Source organism: Schistocerca piceifrons, chromosome 2 (assembly GCF_021461385.2).
Source record: "Schistocerca piceifrons isolate TAMUIC-IGC-003096 chromosome 2, iqSchPice1.1, whole genome shotgun sequence".
Classification (NCBI taxonomy): domain Eukaryota; kingdom Metazoa; phylum Arthropoda; class Insecta; order Orthoptera; family Acrididae; genus Schistocerca; species Schistocerca piceifrons.
Genome location: NC_060139.1, coordinates 682,058,796 through 682,081,646, shown reverse-complemented (window position 1 = coordinate 682,081,646; position 22,851 = coordinate 682,058,796). Strand labels below are relative to the sequence as shown.

The 22,851-nt window shown below is 40.6% G+C and overlaps 1 protein-coding gene across 1 annotated transcript in view; it reads right to left on the bottom strand.

Moving 5' to 3' along the window:
• Positions 1–740: 740 nt before the first annotated feature.
• LOC124777649 overlaps positions 741–22,851 on the bottom strand; it is a 37,165-nt gene continuing 15,054 nt past the window's right edge. Inside the window, exons 4-5 of the mRNA XM_047253128.1 lie at positions 12,767–12,928; positions 741–991 (exon numbers count right to left, since the gene is read on the bottom strand). Coding sequence (XP_047109084.1) covers positions 888–991; positions 12,767–12,928 — 266 coding nt within the window. The 3' untranslated portion in view covers positions 741–887. The remainder of the gene's footprint in view (positions 992–12,766; positions 12,929–22,851) is intronic.

Sequence of the window (22,851 nt, the reverse complement as noted above, 5' to 3'; positions counted from 1 at the left end):
TCGTTCTGAAAGATGTAGGACTGTAGGTGTTCGTTCATTCCACGCGCTATACAAGATTGGAATAATAGAGAATTGTGAAGGTGGTTCGATGAACCCTCTGCCAGGCACTTAAATGTGATCTGCAGAGTATCCGTGTAGATGTGGATGTAGATCGCTTCCAGTCCGACACCTGACGTTCAACTGCTACGGAGATGCCATAATTTGTTGTTGGTTACACACTTACTTATAGTTACCAGAATTTGAGTAAATGCTGTTCTGCACATGAGGATTTTGTGTTGTGGTACTGGGACTGAGTTGAACATGGTTTTGGATCTCGATATTTCTCATTAACAAATAAATGTCTTTACTTTTTTGTCAAGATTGTTACTTGCGTATCAGTTTTTTGTACCGTTTTGAAAAATGAAAAAAAAACTTTTATAAAGACAGAGGAACTTAGACTTTTATAAAGCTGACTTTGTCAGATTTTTAAGGACATAAAAATTACCTGAATGTTACTATCATTGAAGTTAGAATTTCTGTGACAAATTTTTATATGTTTAAATATGAGTTTCATCAGGATTTGTTACTCAACGCATGTAAAAACATCTCACGTGATGGTACAACAGGGCATATAAGCTTGCACCAAATAAAGGAAATATGTTAGACTCAGACAGATGTTTAAAAATAGAATGTTGTGGGCAGGCACCAAAAGAGACCTTGTGGAAACAAGTGGATGTTTAAGTTTAGTATAAACGCATTCGTGACTTAAATTAATTTTTTTACTGTTTCCAACTGGAACACTTGAAGATTTACATTTGTAACTGGACATGAAAAGATAAGCATATGGATGAACTTGAGTCATAATGAGGGAAGTGCCTCGGCTCCAGCCCATCTTCAGGGCAGATAGGTCACCACCAGCTGTAGGACGCGATGCAGCAGCAGCTCATAGCCGTCTCACAGTCCTCATAAGATACCTTTCCGTCCTGGAATGCTGCACATTTTGATTTGTTTCCTGGAACACAACAGGTTTGAGATGAAAACAGTTTTGCAATGTTTTGTGAATTAATTGTCTGATATTAAGAAATAAAATGACCAATGAAACACTTGACGCGCCTTTGAATGATGCTCGAGCAGATACTAGTTGAAATCTGATGTCGAATTTCGCTCAGCTTTTTTCTTACGTCACTAATGCACGATTCTCCACGCTGTTACGGTTAATTATTTTTAATTATTTGCTTTGCAGTAGTAACTCTGTTGGTAAAACATTCAACCTCTTGACTATCCATACCAGTAGTATCTTAACTGGTAAAACATTTTGCCACTTGACTTCATATGGCAGTAGTCTCTCAAGGCCCCACAATAGCAGACTGCACAGTGTACATAATCCACCAACCGACCAGACAACTATTCTCTACTACTCATTAAAATCTTTAGTTACACACTGAACTTTAAATCCTCAGTTCTTACCTCATTAGCTGCACATGTTTTCGAGTATCTTTCAGAGAGACGTGAAATGTTTCTCTAATCTATTTTATTTCTTAGTATTAGACAAATCATTCCACACAACTTTTGAGGTATTTTTCAAGTTGTTATTTTCAATTTTTTGACTGTTAAGTATGACTCCATTGTAACTTTTTATCCATAAAATAGCTAGGCCTTGAAGACACGCACTTTTTGATGCTTAATTTACAAGCTATTCGGAAATACTTCAATTTTTCCTCAAATAACTAAATTTTTCTTAACTAACTTGATTACTTTCAAACAGTTAAATCTTTTTTTCGAAATTAGACCTCAAGCTGGTCAATTTGGTTCCTCATTTGTCCATTTTCCACTCTTCGTTTGGGTATGGAAATTCTGCCAAACATTTTCGTACTATCAATAATTAAGTTTTTCTTATTACCCTAATTATTTTTAAACAATTAAATTATTTTTCCAAATCTAGACCTCACGCTGATCTATTTGATATCTCATTTGTCCGTTTCCAACTCTTTGTTTTGCAATGAAAATTTGAATGTGTAATTTTCCCTCAAATCAGTAACGGCTCTGAGCACTATGGGACTTAACATCTGTGGCCATCAGTCCCCTAGAACTTAGAACCACTTAAACCTAACTAACCTAAGGACATCACATACATCCATGCCCGAGGCAGGATTCGAACCTGCGGCCGTAGCGGTCACGCGGTTCCAGACTCAAGTGCCTAGAACCACACGGCCACACCGGCCGGCTCAAATCAGTAATTAAGTTTTTCTTAATTATTATGGTTATTTTCAAGCAATTAAATATTATTTGCCAAACTACATCTTATATTGGTCAATTTGATACCCCATTTGTCCATTTGACTCTCTTAGTTCGGCTATGAAAATTCGAACAAAAATTTTCCTTTAAATTACCAATAATGTTTTTCTCAATTACGCATATTACTTTAATGATCTTAAACCAATTTGTCGCTAAACTACACTGCACTCTGGTCACTTAGATGTCCCATCTGCCCATTTTCCACTCTTCGTTTGTCAATGAAAATTCTGACAAAAATCCGTTGTGTAATTTCTATGGAATCTTATTTTCGCTCGGCTGAAACCTACGATTAAAAGATGGGGAAAAATAGTAGTTCTCGACATCAGTAATGAACGTTTATAGTATAATTTTCTAGTTGACTCAATGAATTTTTTGCGAAGTGACTTGATTTTATGTTACCATGTTTCATTTTAAATTCAATTTGCCATTTGAAATCGTTGACGTGCTTGCAGCGCTAAACTCAGGTTAGAAAACACATAGGTAAATTGGGACAAGGACATCCGCGTGCTCTCCCTCACACACACATACTCACACAATGTGGATATAAAAGTGAGCCACTTTACATTGTCTGCTTGATAAAGGCCTTCTCTGGAGGTTCTTTATGTGTTGACCCCCACCAGAAATTCCCTTATCAGAGCTTCGCATAGCCACACGTTCTACCCACCACCGTTTCCTTCTCACTACGGCCACAATTACACCCTCCTCTCCAGTCGTTCTCTCATCCATTTATTAATCTCCAATATCTTCTACCATTTCCCAACGACAATCTTTCCATTTTTCTCTCAGCATTTGTAAGATTCTGAATGACTCTCGTATCAGAAGTTCATGTCTTACTGCCTTAAGTCAGAAATTGTAGGTCACTTCGATTATAAACGATCAGCGCTTCTTACCAGTTTTGATTTACTATAGTGAGACATGAATTTTCAGAAATTGAGGATCGAAAGGACCGATCACCAGCCTTGGACAAAGGTATGGCCTGAGTGACACAATCAGGACGTTGACGACACTGCAATCTGAGGTGGGTCACCCTTTAACGAAGTGTGTGTGAGAAAGTTTCCCAGGACGCTTAACAAAGACGATTTTGGAATGAAGAGGAGAAGTTGTTAACTTTGTAAGAACTTAATATGGGTGCAAACGCTTAAGGATTCATTTTAAGAACAGTTAATTTCTCAGTAGTTCAACCGTATTTGGAAAAGTGTCTTACAGTGGCTTTTATATCTTTGCGAATCAATGCGCACACCCTACCACTCTATATCTTTCCCAACAACACTCGGCTCCTGAGTTCTACTTTTCGATATCAGAGACAAGCGCTCTGCTTGCAGCTCTCTACGGCAATACACAATCAAATACTTTAGCCGTAACGGCGGACAAGTGTGAAGCAGCATTTGTTCCTTCCTGTATTCTGGCTCGCAGAAAATATCGAATATTACTAGTAGCAACTATACGCAATAACTCGCGGTAGGAGACAAGTCCGAGTCAGTTTTTGTTCCCCTTTATACTCTGACACACAGAAAATATCGACTATTAGTCGTTGCTACTACACTAGAGACAAACCCTTTTCCGTAACAGGCGGAAAACTCAAGATAATAACTGTCGCCAGATACTGGAAATTCAGCAGTACAGACATCTCGTAGTTTTACTGCATCGAAGTGTCACCCTATAGTGAGCGCTCCCGGCGACTCGGCTGCTGCATTGCACCTAGCTGCTGTCTGGTAATGACTGCTTCTGACTTAATGGTACTGGCTGTGACTGCCTTGGTCCTGTGTACTGATTTTTCAGCGACTTCTTGATAAGTTTCCTGGCAGCGTTGCTTTCCCCTGACACAACTGAAGGTCTTCCTAGTAACCGAAATCTTTCCAGAACCTACCAAAAGTTTCTCTAACATTCTGCCTTTAGGCATGCACTTGCTGTTAGTAGGAACACGGTGGGCATTCTAGCTGAGATAACGATCTCATCTAAAGGTTACTGGTAAGGACATCCATTGTCAGGTTACACATCTGGGCATGTCGCTTCCGTCTCTCCCTCTCCCCTGGCGAACCGCCGGGAATTGTTCAAGGTCATCCAGGGGAATCACCAAGGCAATTGTGTCATATGAGATAAAACTGATGGGAACCCATTCTGTACCAATGAGAATCGAGTGCCCTGTCCGCATCTTCATCTTTTATAACTGGGACACTTGTGTAGGAGGAGTTATTCAGTAGCTGGAGAGCATAGGGAGAGAATTCGTCTATTTGTTAATAACAAACTGCGTTAAGTCATGTCAGGTGAGTTCTATTTGATAATAACAGTGTTATGTGACTTTAACAGAGACAGTATTTTTCCACACTTGTCGTTGTTTCCCCAATATTTTCCAGTTTCCTATTTTATAACTGGAGGAATTCTAGAACTGTGTAGGACAGGGAGAGGCTGAGTCTATTTGTTTATAACAAATTACATCTCCCTGGGTCTATTTGTTAATGATACGTGGCACCAGAAGAGACCTCACCTAGGCAGGTATGCAAGCACTCTCAGTTTTACGTATTCTTACGTATTTTGCTCAATTTTACGTGTTTTTACCTGGTTTTCTACAATTTTATATATTTTTTCCGATAAAGGAAGACTGTCTCATCGACGTCATGGTGATGTAAGCTTCGGTCCCGGTTTTGTATCTCCGCGAAGTCACCACTCCATTACTAGTGTGCGACGTCATTGTGTTAAAAACGAACACGTTGATAAAAATAATGACGTCTTAGAGAATTCTGTAAATGCCCAGCAGTCGCTGAGAAAGTTGTGATTGGTGCCTAACATTGATAACCGAGAGATCTCCCGTTCACGGCAATAATGGCAAATAGATCCCAAGATGTAGGTGGAATATCAAATACTAGAGCTCCGACAATACGATGTCGTCGATGTCAAAGCACACATCTGGTAATTTTGGAGACCAATTCTTCTGAGAAAAACGGTTGCAGAGTCTATCTGCATAGCGATGTACTAGGAGAGAAATGTTATAAGACAAATAGACAGCAAATTTGGTTGTGTTTGCCACTGTGACAGGACTCATTAAAAAGAAAAAGGGTCTGACAATGTATGTAGTGTTACATTATGATCGGTGTGTATGTAGTGTTACATTATGATCGGTGTATCACAATACAGCCTCATACACTGTTTCCTATGAAGAAGAGAAAAAAAATAGCTATATCCAACCAATGTGTTTTATAGCCGGCCGGAGTGGCCGAGCGGTTCTAGGCGCTACAGTCTGGAACTGCGCGACCGCTACGGTAGCAGGTTCGAATCCTGCCTCGGGCATGGATGTGTCTGATGTCCTTAGGTTAGTTAGGTTTAAGTAGTTCTAAGTTCTAGGGGACTGATAACCTCAGAAGTTAAGTCCCATAGTGCTCAGAGCCATTTGAACCATTTTTGTGTTTTATAAGGTTGCTGATCAACTTCGTAGCACTGGTGCTCGCTTCTGTCGCTCACGTAGGACACAGTCTTACCCTTGTCCTACTTGAGCGACGGAAGCGACTGACAGCGAGCGACCTCTGGATACGCGACACTCCAGCGACAAGCAGCAGCATCGGGCGAAAAGCTCGGGTGTCCTGCGTGCGAGATGTCTGCTTAGAGCCAACCAGCTGTTTCTATAAAACGGCGCCCCTAGCCTGTAGAATACTGTAGTTGGAGTAAGACTGCAAAATTAGGTTCACTTTAGAAAATAAAGCGAAAAAGAATGCTGTGCATGATATTTACAAAGGGAGGAATCTCCATGGAGAATTTCATAAATATTATCAACTACGAAGATCACCTGACAAATTCTTCGAATACACGTGAATGAGCACAGGAGCATTCGACTACCTCATCAATAAATTAAATAGGAATGTCTTTTTACATGATCAAGAACTTTTAACAGCCAATAAATGTGGAAGAATGACTACTACATGACTAACTACAATAAAAAAACACATAAATACACAACAGTGGGTTGTGGCTTAGCGGAAAGGTCCTGGGCTCGATTCCAAGCAGTTCTTTCATTTTAACTGACTCAGTTATAATTCTGTACACAAAGTTTTATGTATACTCTTTACACTGCATCACTAAGTATATTTTTAAGGTCTTGCCAAAGAACTTGGTCTTCACACCTATCCCTGTATATCAAACACATTAAATTCTTAATTAATTACAATGAACCATGAAATTTTACAGATGTTTGATGTTGCGAACGTAATTCATGAGCAGTCAGTGTTAAGGCCAAGCGTTTCAATTAATCTAAATAGTTTGTAAAAGTAAAGCATACCAAAGTTATGGAAAGAAAGTCAAACATTTTGTGTAATGATTTGTCTAAAAGTATGAAATAAAAATTATTCGGGAAACGTTTGGTGCACATCACTTTCTGTTTATGATTTCGAGCATCATTCAAAGGCACGTAGAACGTTTTTCTGATCTACTTATTTCTTTCACACAAATCATTTCATAAAATATTTGATCGATTTCTTTCATTGTTTATTTTCAGGTCTTATTCAGAAAGCATGATCTTTCTGACTCCTCGTTTGCCTTCCTAACGTTTTCTGTTCTCGAAAATCCTAACTTTGGTCTTTGATTGAAAGGGATCTTTTTTGACATTTAAATCCATAACAGTCGATATTTATGTGCAAAATAGCTAAGCCTAGAACACGAAATTTTTGACAGTTCATTTACATAGCTTGGCAGCAGCTTTTCATGAAATATTTCAATTTTCCTCAACTCATTAATTAAGTTTAATTTCAAGCAGTTAAATATTTTCATGCAAAATTAGACCTCGTTTACCTTTTTCTCTCCCTTTGTTCGGCCATGAAAATTCGGACAAAACCTCATGGTGTAATTTATAGCTCGGCTCAAGCGTTTACAAAAACGTATCGAGTGTTAATCATACGATAAAATAATCCTTTCTGCGTGCTGCCATTTCCAAAAAATCGTCGTTTCGATATTTTGAACCATTTAAGAGATACGACGATTTTTACGACCAATTGATTCCCGAAGCGCAGGAAAGGTTCGGCCGATCCGCGAGTGACCCGTCTGCGGATATAACAATCAATATCTCAAGAATGAAAAGAGATAAATTCCAGTCTCCACTTTAAATACAATTTAGCTATTTTGGCTGCATTTCATACGCAATAATGTAGAGCCTTAAATGAACTATACGGAAAGTCTACGCAACGTGATGTTACCTCTGCAAATTCTTAAAAATTTCGTGTACCTATGAACTCAGTTACGTGCAGCACAGTAACTATGACGAATAACGCAAATAAATTCAGACCTTTATCGAGCAAAGATATCAAGCTGTAAAATGCGGAAGAATCAAATTATTTCATCAAATAGTTTTCTTGAAATCGGATGATAAGTATTTCATAGCTGCCGCCGTATTCTGCTAGGCACTTCATCATGTCCATGAGAGTCCTTATTCTTCAGTGATTTAATTATTGACTCAGTCTCTCTCTTTCCAGTATCACGGAGCTGTATTTCAGACATCAGTCTCGGAAAAGCATTTTCGAAGAGAGTTATATAAAAGTAAAACAGAGTAAGTATATTCATGTCGCAGTTCGATGTAGCAGTCAGATGGCGATCCAGTAACAGTAAAAAAGGTAAGGAACAGTTTTGGGTTATTGGATCGCCATCTGACTGCTACATCGAACTGCGACATGAATATACTTACTCTGTTTTACTATACTCTATTAGCTGCTGGTGAGCTTTCATAATAAGTGGCTGTATTTATTACCAAAGCTGACGTTATTCTTTAATAGCAAAACTGACGTTATTCTATAATTAATTTGACTGAAATTACGTAATCCACAGTTAAACTTTTTCTTGACAACAATAAAATTTTGCAAAGTTTTACGTTGATGGTTTTTGGGATGGATTACAATTAGAAATGCAATATTGCTGGCAAAAGTTAATTATATTCTGAATGAAATGATTTTACAAACGTTCAAATGGGACTTACTTTTTACAATAATCTTACAACTAGCAATGCGCAAACATACCTTCAGTAGTCTTGAGTTTCTCAAAAAATTAATTCAATAATATTAGTTCCTCTTATTATAATAGTTAGCTGATGTCTCTGTACATCCGTTTATAATCTCTTGTAAATCATAGGTAGTGGCTGGCTGGCAGGCACACCACTCCTCTCAACCTCTCGCTTCTGACCTGCTACCGACTCGCTTCACTTCTCGCTTACTGCTGACTTCCTACGAACGCTAAAGTGCGGTCTCTCCTGCCAACAATGCTTTCTGGTGCAGACAATCCCTGCTACCATTCAAAAATGTATCAATGCGCGGTCTTTCCCGCTCTTTTCTTAAAATGTATCCATACGCGCTCTCTCCCGCCCTTTTTAAAATTATATCAATTTGCGGTCTCTTTTGTCAACAATACTTTAGTGCAGGCATTCCCTGCTACCTCAATTATTTCCATCATGACAAATATTAATTATTCCTACTTAATCCTATTAATAAAATATAAACATCTTGCATAAATTTTGATTTGACAATAAACAATAGAAATATACACGTCTTACAATTTTTCACAACTACTAGGTTGGAGAAGATTATACATACATTGGTCACATTTCTCTACCACGTCTGGCGAGATGGTCTGGCGTAGTGTTAGACAGACATGTGGATCTCTCCCGCACGCGACCTGGTGGCCGCGATCCTAAGATTACCTCCAGACCATATCGGTATTATCTGGTGAATACAGGGGAGGAGTTACTCATAATCTGGGTGTGTATTAGTCTTTAATATTCCACCTACAGCGTGGGATTTGTTTGCCGTTATTACCGCGAACGGGAGACCTCTTGGCCATAAATGTTAGGCATCCACCGCAACTTTAATCAGCAACTGTTGGTCACTGCGTCCACGAACATCGGCGATTGCGGCTACACACCCACACGTCGGAGTCTGAGGGGGCTTATCTACCCTCCAGCAGGCGACATAACTTTTCCTCTCTAGAAGTTTGCTACAAATCCAGTATCTTTGGTTAGAGGTATCAGAATTTTACTATGGCGTCACATAATCCAGTAATGTATGTGGTGTTTCTTATAAAATACCTTTGGCTTATAGAATTCTCTATGACGTCACTACTCTATCAACACATTCGTTTCTAACACTATGACATCACACATTAGTAATGGAGTGCTGGCTTAGCAACGATGCATAATTCGGGACCACAGCTGATAACATCACAACGTCGACGGGGCGTCGAGAACAGTCTTATTTTATTGGACAAAATACGTAGAATTGTGAAAAACAAGATAAAAATACGAAAATTGAGGAATATACGTAAGGATACATGAAACTAAAAATACTTGGCTATCTGCTTTGGTGAGGTCTCTGCTGGCGCCACATAGTATTGTTATTTGTTACATAGCGTTATGTAATTTATTATAAGCAAATTTACACAGCCTCCCCCTGTGATACACAGCTCGACTTATAAAGTAGATAATTGTGGAAAATATTGGAGAAACTATAAAAAGTATGGAAAAATACAAAAAAATGCGAGTCATTACATATCTGCTATTGTCACGTAATATTGTTATTAACAAATAGAATTCAAGTGACGTGAGTTAATGTAATTTGTTATTAGCAATTAGACAACTCCTCTTCCTACGCTCTCCAGTTCCTGAGTAACCCCTCCCACGCAGGTGTCCCAGTTATAAAAGACAAAGCTGTGGAGGGGAAGCTCGATCTTCTTGGGTCCAGGGGGCAGAGGGTTCCCGCCTTTTTATCTCACGTGACGCAACTGCCTGGGTGATTCCCCTGGGTGACCGTGATCAGTGGTTCCTCAGGGAAGGCGAGAGGGGGAAACGAGGTGCCCAAGTGTGTAATTCAACACCGGATGTCGTTATCACTTGAAATAAGATCCTTATCTCACTGTCAGTCAGAATGCCGACTTCATTCCCACTGCTATTCGCCCTGGCACCCGAGAGTGTTGTCCTCTTTACTCCCTAGTGCACAGCCGTGGTTTTGGCAGTCTTGTAAACAAGTCTTACTTCACACAGAGTGCTGCCATCATTCTGGAGTCCTGCCTGGCATTATGCCTTGTGTCTTATCCGAATATTAAAGCTTCTCTCTATTCTTCGTAGCCAAGCCACATTTTACAATACTGGCCATTAAAATTGCTACACCAAGAAGAAATGCAGATGATAAACGGGTATTCATTGTACAAATATATTATACTACAAATGACATGTGATTACATTTTCACGCAATTTGGGTGCATAGATCGTGAGAAATCTGAACCCAGAACAACCACCTCGGGCCGTAATAACGGCCTTGATACGCCTGGGCATTGAGTCAAATAGAGCTTGGATGGCGTGTACAGGTACAGCTGCCCATGCAGCTTCAACACTATACCACAGTTAATCAAGAGTAGTGACTGGCGTATTGTGACGAGCCAGTTGCTCGGCCACCATTGGCCAGACGTTTTCATTTGGTGAGAGATCCGGAGAATGTGCTGGCCGGGACAGCAGTCGAACATTTTCTGTATCCAGAAAGGCCCGTACAGGACCTACAACATGCGGTCGTGCATTATCCTGCTGAAATGTAGGATTTGGCAGGGATCGAATGAAGGATAGAGCCACGAGTCGTAACACAGCTGAAATGTAACGTCCACTGTTCAACGTGCCGTCAATGTGAACAAGGGGTGACCGAGATGTGTAACCAATGGCACCCCATCCGTCACGCCGGGTGATACGCCAGTATGGCGATGACAAATACACGTTTCCAATGTGCGTTCACCGCGATGTCGCCAAACACGGATGCTGTAAACAGAACCTGGATTCATCCGAAAAAATGACGTTTTGCCATTCGTGCACACAGGTTCGTCGTGAGTACACCATCGCAGGCGCTCCTGTCTGTGATGCAGCGTCAAGGGTAACCGCAGCTAGGGTCTCCGAGCTGATAGTCCATGCTGCTGCAAACGTCGTCTAACTGTTCGTGCAGATGGTTGTTGTCTTGCAAACGTCCCCATCTATTGACTCAGGGATCGAGACGTGGCTGCACGATCCGTTACAGCCAAGAGGATAAAATGTCTGTCATCTCGACTGCTAGTGATACGAGGCCGTTGGGATCCAGCACAGCGTCCCGTATTACCCTCCTCAACCCACTGATTCCATATTCTGCTAACAGTTATTGGATCTCGACCAACGCGAATAGCAATGTTGCGAAACGATAAACCGCAATCGCGATGGGCTACAATCCGACCTTTAGTCGGAAACGTGTTGGTACGCATTTCTCCTCCTTACACGAGGCATCACAACAACGTTTCACCAGGCAACGTCGGTCAACTACTGTTTGTGTATGCGATATCGGTTGGAAACTTTCCTCGTGTCAGCACGTTGTAGGTGTCGCCACCGGCGCCAACCTTGTGTGAATGCTCTGAAAAGCTAATCATTTGCGTATCATAGCATCTTCTTCCTGTCGGTTTAATTCCGCGTCTGTAGCACGTCATCTTCGTGGTGTAGCAATTTTAATGGCCAGTAGTGTGTATTAATATAATTTGACGGGCACGACACCTCATGCATTAATAAAATTTGGTAGCCATGACAAATAGAGGGTTACGACGGCGTGCTGAAAAGTAATGACTCCAAATTTTTTATGCCGGAACTCATAAGGGTTTTTTAGAAAAACAAACGTTATTAACATTCTACATTTTTATTCTTCGTGTCTAAAAATTTGCATGCCTCTGCCGCTACAGGACTGCGAATCGTAGCGTGTAACACGGCGATGTGTAACGTAACTATGTTGGTGCTTGAGAAACAGCATGCGTAATCGTGTTTCGAATTCGAAGAGTTTTTTAACACATGGAGCACCGGCCTTGATCATCTTCCATGCAGCCCCGACTTGGCCCCATCCGATTTTCATCTGTTTCCAAAGCATAAAGAACATCCTCGAGGACTTCACTTCATGGTGAAGCGGTGTAAGCAGAGATGAGGTTGTGTCTCCGTTAATAAATTGATGCATTCTAGAGTACCAACAATCTTGTCTCTCGTTGGGAGCAATGTATTTGCCACCAGGGTGACTGTTGAGAAATAATTATGTAGACATGAAGAACAAAGATGTAGAATGTTAGTAACGTTTGTTTTATTTAAAAAGTTTTAAGAATTTACAAATAAAAAATTCTAAGATATTACTTTTCAGCATGCCCTTGTGTAATACTGGACTAGGAGAAGAACGTTTTTCGGTACAATGATGAAAGTTTCGAGATTTGGGAGTGTGTCTAGGAACAATGAGAAATTGCTTTAAAATATATTTCATGAAACGATAGGTGGTTGAAAACCGTATGTCCCAGTGGTTCCAAAGTGTAACTAAGACTTAAAATAACTGATTGTTTATTTTTTGCTAATTTCTTCTTGTATTTATTACTTAGCATGATGATAAAAGTCAAATTGTTGAAATATTTTAAAATTAACTTTCTTTTTAAATTGATTGGACTCAAAGGGGTAAGGACATCAGTATACGAAATTCCTGCATTGATTGCATCAACTTACCTTCTTGACTGTTGCCGAAAATCCAGCAGCGTTCTCCCTCTTCGGGCGATCGGAAAATTATGGACGAGTCCAGCACTTCCTGTATCTTTGCCAAGCGAAGAATTGGCTCTCCAGTGCAGCACTTGACATGCCAATGCTCGTCCTTTACAGTCACCTTTTTTGCTGAAACAATATTAAGTTAGACGTTTAAGAAACTTGAACTTCCTGGTATTTCACATCTTTTGTTAAAAACTACTCATGGGTGCAGCACAGATATTTTTTTAAAAAATGTGTTGCTGCCGCAGCTATACAGAATAAGAAAATGTTTTTTGGTCTCCCACTTCCGTCCATTGAAATATCGCTTCCACGAAAGTGGTATATTAACGCGGGTATGTCAGGGGTAAAGAAAAGTCTGACAGTTATTCACTAAAACATTTTCCAAACAAATGTTTGGTGTCAGTGAGCTGTGCATTCCATTTCAGTACAACGAATAACATGCTCTTAATTTACCATCATCTTCTTCCTCCCTTCTTCCGCTCAACCTTTCCACCCTCAATCTCCCTACAAAGGACTGCACACTCACCAATGAACATTCACCATCGAATATTCACCAACAAATATTACGGCAAAGCGACCCAGCTATACCACGCGTTGCAGCTGCAGCGTGCCGTCATTTAGTTCCATTATCTAGAATGGGTATCTAAATTAACCATACATGTATTTAATTATTCATGTACTAGCTCATTATATGACCTTAACCGTTTACTTACTTTTATATCAATAAATTCTAATCCCCTACCTACCAAGGAGCAGCGAAACGTCATCGGAATTGTCACCAATCAACCATCGACCTGCGGTCCGCTAGGTACGACTGAAATACCAATAATTTTCCGTTGTTTCCCAGTTGACAACCTTACTACTCAGTAGATAGCGATATGCGTACCAAATTTACGTACAATTGCTGCATTCTTCTCATCCTCACAAATGGGACGCTGATAGGATTGTCCGTTATTTATTTTAAAGTATTGTACGTTATTTCGGGCAACAGTTCTCTATACTTTATAAGAACAATAAAATACATGAAAACATATTTTTTGGATTCATTTTTTGTTAAACATTAGAAGACCACAAAGTTGATCACAATTTTGGATGTAACAGATTGAACCATCAACTGAATACTCGTCTTTGTGCACTACCTAACCGCAAATGTCAGAGTTTCAATCGAGAAAGAGTGCGAACCGATTAATTTCATATTCTTTGCAACTAATAAGCACCGCCAATGAGTATGCTAGACTGTGTGAGGTAATAAACATTTCTTAGTACTGCTCGTTACATATTATCGCAAGACGCAACATTTCGTGTTCTAACCAGATAACAGCTGTCTACCTCATCAATCTAGTACAGAGTCCACCAGAAAAATGTATACACTCTTTGACAGCATCTATCGAGATATCGATATTGAAGCTAGATTTGAGTTACGAGTACGTCGTAGTTTGGACTTCGACTCAACAGAAGTTAGTACTTTCATCTCGGTAGGCAGGCCACTGTGACCGAGCGGTTCTAGGCGCTTCAGTCCGGAACCACGCGGCTACTACGGTCGCAGGTTCGAATCCTGCCACGGGCATGGCTGTGTGTGATGTCCTTAGGTTCGTTGGGTTTACGTAGTTCTAAGTCTAGGGACTGATGACCTCAGATGTTAAGTCCCATAGTGCTTAGAGCCATTTGAACAATCTCGGTATTGAGAAAACAAGATGGCTGGAGCACGCTTGACATTCGAGCAACGAAAATGAATTGTTAAGTGATTTTTCAAGTTCGATAATGCCTTTGAAGTGCAACGTCGGTGGAGACGGGAGTTTGAAACAGTACCACCAGCCCGCCTAGCAATCAAACGCATCATTGACAAGTTTATATTGCATGGAACGATTTGTGATATTCACAAAGGAACATCAGGAAGACAGCGTGCAGCTACAAGTCCTGCTTCGTCGGCTCTCGTGTTGGAAACGTTTGTTAATTCTTCACAGAAGTCTGCTACGCAATGTGCACGTGAAGTGGGGGTTAGCAGTACAAGTGTACGAAGAATTCTGAAAGCTGCAAAAAAGTTTACATTCCACGATTACTGCACGCGGTTAATGATGACGGACCTGATCGCTGAATGCAGTTTTACGAATGGTGTCAGTAAATGGTAACTGATAACGAACAATTTGTGACGAAGGTAGTGTGGAGCGACGAGGCACAATTTAAACTTAATGGAACCGTGAATCGGCATAACAGTGTGTACTGGGCACCGGATAAACCGCATGTATGCGTGGATAAAGCGGTCAATCCGCCATGTGTGGTGCGGACTGCCATCTAGGAGCTTAGTAGGGCCATTTTTCTTTGATGCTACTGTCACTGGAGAAGTGTACCTGAAAATGTTATGCACATCAATTTTGCCAGGTATACGTGCGCTTTATGGAGCTGATGAAGAGGTCTTCTACCAACAGGACGGGGCGCCACCACACTACCACCTAGCCGTACGAGCTTTCCTGGATGACAGTTTCCCGGGGCTTTGGATTGGACGAAGAGGGCCCATTAGGCCAGATCTAACACCTATGGACTTTTACTTGTGGGGAACTGTGAAAGATAACGTCTATCGACGGAATCCACGCACGCTGAAGGAACTTCGCCAGGAGATTACAGCTACATGTGCAGCGATCTCCACTGTAGCATTGACTGAAGTAGTTACGGCGACCGAACGCCGTTCTCTTATATGTGTAGCCGCCAACGATGAACGTTTTGAACATTTAAAGTAATCATGTGCTAAACTGAAGATTTTGCAACATGTGTGATCAATGATTAAATGTAAAATAAATACGTAACACTTTTAGTTCCTTAAAGTGTGTGTTCATTTTTCTGGCGGATTCTATAGGTGTGGCGCTATTGTTGCGTGACAAACTCTTGTGTTATGTGTTTGTTTTGTGTGAGACTCTCTGAGTACATTGAAGTACGGTTCTTCGGTTTTACAGCTTGTGTAATAGTGAATAGTGGATAAAGACAGCTTTAGAAAACTCGATACACCCATTACGCCTACAAAACGTGATCACAGTCGTGGAGTAGATGAAATAGATATTGAATAATTCACCCCAAAAAATGCGCCAAAAGGACTGATACGTCGGTGCAGATGAGAACACGATTTCAGAAGTATGAAAGTCAATGGGATATAGAACACAGTACTTGGTTAACTGCACAACTGGCCATTAAAATTGCTACACCAAAAAGATGACGTGCTACAGACGCGAAATTTAACCAACAGGAATAAGATGCAGTGATATGCAAATGATTAGCTTTTCAGAGCATTCACACAAGGTTGGCGCCGGTGGCGACACCTACAACGTGCTGACATGAGGAAAGTATACAACCGATTTCTCACACACAAACAGCAGTTGACCGGCGTTGCCTGATGAAACTTTGTTGTGATGAGTCATGTAAGGAGGAGAAATGCGTACCATCACGTTTCCGACTTTAATAAAGGTCGGATTGTAGCCTATCGCGATTGCGGTTTATCGTATCGCGACATTGCTGCTCGTGTTGGTCGAGATCCAATGACTGTTAGCAGAATATGGAATCGGTCGGTTCAGGAGGGTAATACGGAAAGCCGTGCTGGCTCCAAACGGCCTCGTATCACTAGCAGTTGAGATGACAGGCATCTTAATCCCATGGCTGTAACGGATCGTGCAGCCACGTCTCGATCCCTGAGTCAACAGATGGGGACGTTTGCAAGACAACAACCATCTGCACGTAACAGTTCGATGACGTTTGCAGCAGCATGGACTATCAGCTCGGAGACCATGGCTCCGGTTACCCTTGACGCTGCATCAAAGACACGAGCGCCTGCGATGGTGTTCTCAACGACGAACCTGGGTGCAGGAATGGCAAAACGTCATTTTTTCGGATAAATCCAGGTTCTGTGTACAGCATCATGATGGTCGCATCTGTTTGGCGACATTGCGGTGAACGCACATTGGAAGTGTGTATTCATTATCGCCATACTGGCATATCACCCGGCGTGATGGTAAGGGGTCACCTCTTGTTCGCATTTACGGCACTTTGAACAGTGGGCGTTACATTTCAGATGTGTTACGTCGCGTGGCTCTACCTTTCATTCGATCCCTGCGAAACCCTACATTTCAGCAGGATAATGCACGACCGCATGTTATAGGTCCTGTACGGGCCTTTCTGGATAAAAAAAAATGTTCAACTGCTGCCCTGGCCAGCACATTCTCCAGATCTCTCACCAATTGAAAACGTCTGGTCAACAGTGGACGAACAACCGGCTCGTCACAATACGAAAGTCACTACTCTTGATCAACTGTGGTATCGTGTTGAAGCTGCATGGGCAGCTGTACCTGTACACACCATCCAAGCTCTGTTTTACTCAATGCCCAGGCGTATCAAGGCCTTTATTACGGCCCGAGGTGGTTGTTCTGGGTACTGATTTCTCAGGATCTATGCACCCAAATTGCGTGTAAATGTAATCAAATTTCAGTTCTAGTATAATATATTTGTCCAATGAATACTCGTTTATCATCTGCATTTCTTCTTGTTGTAGCAATTTGAATGGGCAGAAGTGTAATAACGCGTGAAACGGATTTAAGGGAAAATGCAACGTACGTGGAGTTAAATTTACAACTGCCTCTGCTGGAACAGGACAGATGAGTGAAAAAATCTTTTGGGCACGCATATGTTGCGTATACGTGCGTGTACGTTCTCTTTGGTTATGATGGTAGGCTGGACTACTGGCTGGTTATAAATTTCTGAACTCTGCTTCTGCTTTCATATCTAAAAGTTCATGTTGCGGTGATCAACAAAAAGTTACTGCAGCTGAACTAGCATTAACATATCACAATGTAAAACATAATTTGTCCCACAACAGTATGGACTGTATTGTAAATCTGAATAAAATTATTTATGTCTATTTCTCTACAGATATTTTGGCATGAAAGAAGATGTAGGGCCTAGATATAGAAGTGTTGGGGCCATCTGCTGTTAAAAATGTAGTAGATGATCTAGACACAGACAACGGATTTTACAGTATACAAACTGATACTTCTAACAAGAAAAACGTGAAACACTTTCTTTTAGTTCTACAGTACTGTACAGCAAAAAAAGTTATTCAAAATAAGTTCATAGATATTTATGATAATAGCGATGATTTCAAGCAATTTAAAAGTCAATGGAAAAACAAATTGTTTTCATAATGTATATGAGATAAGTGCCAACAACACAAATGCTTTGGAGTTAAGCAATCTTTGTTTACAAATGTGAGAGATTTGGGACCAAAATTGATTAAGGGAATTTATTAGGCATACATAGTGCATAAATGGATGACATATGCTTATTTTTCGCAATCTACTGAAAAAAGAGAACAGAAGAGATTTATGGAATCAGCGGAAGGAGACTTTCATGCAGTGAAATAAGCTGGCACTCTCTTACACCTGGCGTAGATACATTGATATTAATTTGCAAAGCGTTATAACTTCTTAAGCTTAGACGCAAACTGTCCCATGATTTTGCAAAACTTATTGATGCTTAACACTGACAATGACTTTACTGAAATTTACTTGCATTACTGTAGCCATATTTTAAATTTGTTTAGTAAAACTCTAAAATGCTTGGAGGCAACTGCATAGCAATTTTGGATGCGCATAATACCATGGATAATCTTAAAAACGGACTAAGAAAAAGAAAAAAGCATCTGTTCTTTGAATACGAAACAGGCAAAAAAAGTTAATCTGTTCCCTTCACCCTAATTGACTAGTATAATTTACAGGAATTTTTTATTGTTTGTTGAAAAAGCTTTAGACTTCCTAAGTAAATTGTTTAATTTTTATAACACAAACTGGTTATTTACGCTAAGTAATATAAATTAGAAGGCAGTGCTGTATTTGACAATTTTGTTAACATAGTTGAAAATTAAAACTGCAAAACTCTGTTTAAATATTGATGATATTTAGGGGCAAGTAACATTATTAAACAAGTTATGTTATCAAACATACACTTCTAAAGGTTTTGCAGAATTGTCGACTGCACAAAAATGGTAATAAATGTTTACGAAGACAAATGATGATTTTACAAATTAATTTCATTGCTACTGTTTATTCCCACCATTTCAGCATTTACACAGACAGTTTCATCTGTGACGAATATTTACTGGCTGGTCGAAAGAAACAAAGTGTCTATGAATTTGATAAAAAATGAATTATTTATTTATCTTAACTAAAATGTGAACTACAAAGATGCTGTGAAGCTGTTTAGCAGTGACAGTTATTTGTTAAATATTACTAAATACAATAAAAATATTTTTAAACAAGATAACTAAGCAAATTTGTAATACTACTTTATTTCGACACGATATACTGTTTTTCCGTCCTTTAACAACCAGTATACTTCATTTGCTCAATAAATAAATAAATAAATAAACTTGGCAGCCCTAGGTGCTAGGGATATCTTATTCCCACATGAGATGTCTCCGGATTATAAATTATTTTTTTACCTTTTTTGGGTGAAATGGCCCTTGACCTCCCAAAGCAATTCCTATGCTGTTTCAAGCAGGATAAAAGCCGTTTCTCAAAGAGAAAAGTTATGTGTCATGTGAGAAAAATATCTAGGTAGCATTTTGACACTTCAAACTGAAAAATCCAGTTGGTCTCATGTGGAGACCAGTGGAAATAAGCTCTTCAAAAACAATGTTACAAATTTTGCGGACAGTTTACTTACACCAAAACGAAAAAGCATGTCCATATGAACAGACGTATGAAAATCCTTTGCTTCGAGCTATTAACGAAAGTTGACGTTCAGCGGTTTTCCAGGCAGAACCCAACAACTTATCTATGCACCCCATTGACTCATTATACACTAGACGGTGTTGTGTTGCCAGGGAGAATTGTTTGCATTCTTCATTCGTCTGTCTACAGCGTGTTTGTTGTGTACATGTTCTACAGACAGAGAGTTTACAGGAGGTGCTCCTTTCAAGCGTGGTAGGATATTTATTTCGGGAGCAGGCCGACATAATTTTTTTTCTACGGCTGGGTAATGGATACGAGGCTGCACGGCTGTATTAGGGGGCGTTTAAAGATCGAGTCATCCAACCTTTGCTACTGTGAACCGTCGCGCTGCCGAAACGGCATCCGTAGTGCCACAGAATATTGATCGAGGAAGACCTCGTGTTGCTCGGACGCCTGATCAGGAAGGGCACGTCCTGGGCTGTTGAAGAAGAACCAGGTATCAGCGCAAGACAAGTGACCCTGAAATTTGGTACATCTCAAAGTTCAGCAAGGAATATACTTCACGAGCAACTCATATGTCCTTATCATCTTCGGTATGTGGAGGACCCAACGCCTGCCGATCACCCTACACAGAAGAACATTTGATGATGGTTTGTTGCGCAAACTGCCAATCCGTTGTTTGTCTCTTCGGCTTGTTTACAGACGAAGTGACGTTTCGAAGAGATGGAATAATAAATTTCTGCACCTAAAACATATGGGCGATCGCAATTCTCACGCTACAGTAGAGGGTAGATATCAGCATTAACGTGTGGGCTGCAATCGTGGGCCATTGTCTAGTAGGGCCATACTCTACCACTACGTCTTACAAAGGGAATAGAGCAAAGACGAATTCTATCCGTCTGCTTTGACCCATCACGTCAGGTCTTGAGTAAATAGGATAGTTTAAACGAGTTATTAGGACAACCATACATAACATTTAATAAGAGGCCGATTACATTCTTCAAGATGCCGAACACAAGACAGACCATTACGATCGAAAAAAATCCTTAAAAAACCGGCGAAATATTTCAATCAGGAGACATTCGTCCTCAAGCCATCCCTGTTTAGCCATTTTGTATTTCATGTCGATGTCATTTTTGAGACGTTTTACTGTATTTTTATATTTACTTCTTTCATCTATCAAATTCAATATCTGTTGTGTTACCTAAGTATTTATACTAGCCCTCGTCTTTATACCTACTTGATCCTCTGTTGCCTGCACTAATTCATCTCTCAAAGCTGCCCAGTCTTCTTCTACTGTATTCCTTAACCAAGTTCTTGTCAATCGTTCTCTAATGCTCCCTCTGAAACTCTGTACAACCTCTGATTTTTTCAGTTTATCCAGGTTCCATCTCCTGAAATTCCTACCTTTGTGCGATGTCTTCAGTTTTAATCTACAGTTCATAACCAAGAAATTGTGGTCAGAGTCCACATTTGACCCTGGAGCCGGTCGTGGAGGCCGAGCGGATCTAGGCGCTGCAGTCTGGAACCGCGCGACCGCTACGGTTGCAGGTTCGAATCCTGTCACGGGCTTGGATGTGTGTGATGTCCTTAGGTTAGTTAGGTTTAAGTAGTTCTAAGTTCTAGGGGACTGATGACCTCAGAAGCTAAGTTCCATAGTGATCAGAGCCATTTGAACCATTTGACCCTGGAAATGTCTTACAATTTAAAATCTGGTTCCTAAATCTCTGTCTTGCCGGTATGTAATCAGTCTGAAACCTTCCGGTGTCTCCAGGTCTCTTCCACGCATACAGCATTCTTTCATGATTCTTAAACCAAGTGTTAGCTATGATTAAGTCATGTTCTGTGTACAGTTCTACCAGGCGGCTTCCTCTTTCTTCCCTTACCTGCAGTCACATACTACCTTTCCTTCTCTTCCATTTCCTACAATCGAATTCCAGTTCCCCATGACTATTAAATTTTCTTCTCCCTTAACTATCCGAATAATTTATTTTATCTCATCATACATTTCTTCAATCTCTTCATCATCTGCCGGCCGCGGTGGCCGTGCGGTTCTGGCGCTGCAGTCCGGAACCGCGGGACTGCTACGGTCTCAGGTTCGAATCCTGCCTCGGGCATGGGTGTGTGTGTTGTCCTTAGGTTAGTTAGGTTTAAGTAGTTCTAAGTTCTAGGGGACTTATGACCTAAGATGTTGAGTCCCATAGTGCTCAGAGCCATTTGAACCATTTCTTCATCATCTGCGGAGCTACTTGGCATATAAACTTGTACTACCGTGGTAGGAATGAGATTCGTGTCCATTTTGGCTACAATAATGCGTGCACTATGCTGTACATAGTAGGTTATCGATTTTCTATTTTTTTATTCATTATTAAATCTACTTCTGAATTACCCCTGTTTGATTTTATATTTATAACTCCGTATTCACCTGACCAGAACTATTGTTCCTCCTGCCACCGAATTTCACTAATTCCAACTATATCTAACTTTAATTTATCCATTTCCCTTTTTAAATTTTCTAACCTATCCGCCCGAGTAAGGGATCTGACATTCCACGGTTTGATTTTACCTCCGGAATATTTTACTCAAGGGGACGTCATAATCACTTAACTATACAGAAGAGCTGCATACGCTCGGGAAAAATTGCGACTATAGCATGACACGTGTCATGTGCAACGAACGTAGGTCTGTTCCGAAATGACACCAAGGTACCCCCCACACAATGGCTTCCCACACTACGGCGCCAGGAGTAATACGTCTCTACCTGTGCAAAACATTCAAATAAAGGGACCTCTATACATGCTGCCGCCGTACTCGCCGACGATGGTGGTCTGGGGCACCGAAGAACCACAATTCATCGCTGAACAGAATACGATGCCAGTCATTTGTAATCCAAGCTTCTCGGTCACCACCCCAAACGCAGCCATTTGTGTTCACGTTCTCTTCATGAGCGTGTCCATGGTGTCGAAACAGGTGTGCATTGTGCAGTTAGTGTAATTAGAATTATTGGACCTATCTGTTTCCATCAAAACATAACTTTTGATGTGTACGCTGAAGCGCCAAAAAAAGTGGTACAGGCATGCGTATTCAAATACAGATATATGTGAACAGGCAGAATTCGGCGCCGCGGTCGGCAACGCCAATAAAAGAAAACAGCTGTCTGCTGCAGTCGTTTGTTCGGTTACTGCTGCTACAATGGCAGATCAAGATTTAAGTGAGTTTGAACGTGGTGTTATAGTCGGCGCACAAGCTGTGGGACAAAGCATCTCCTAGGTAGCGATGAAGTGGAGATTTTCCCGTATGACCATTTCACTAACGTACCGTGAATATCAGGAATACGGTGAA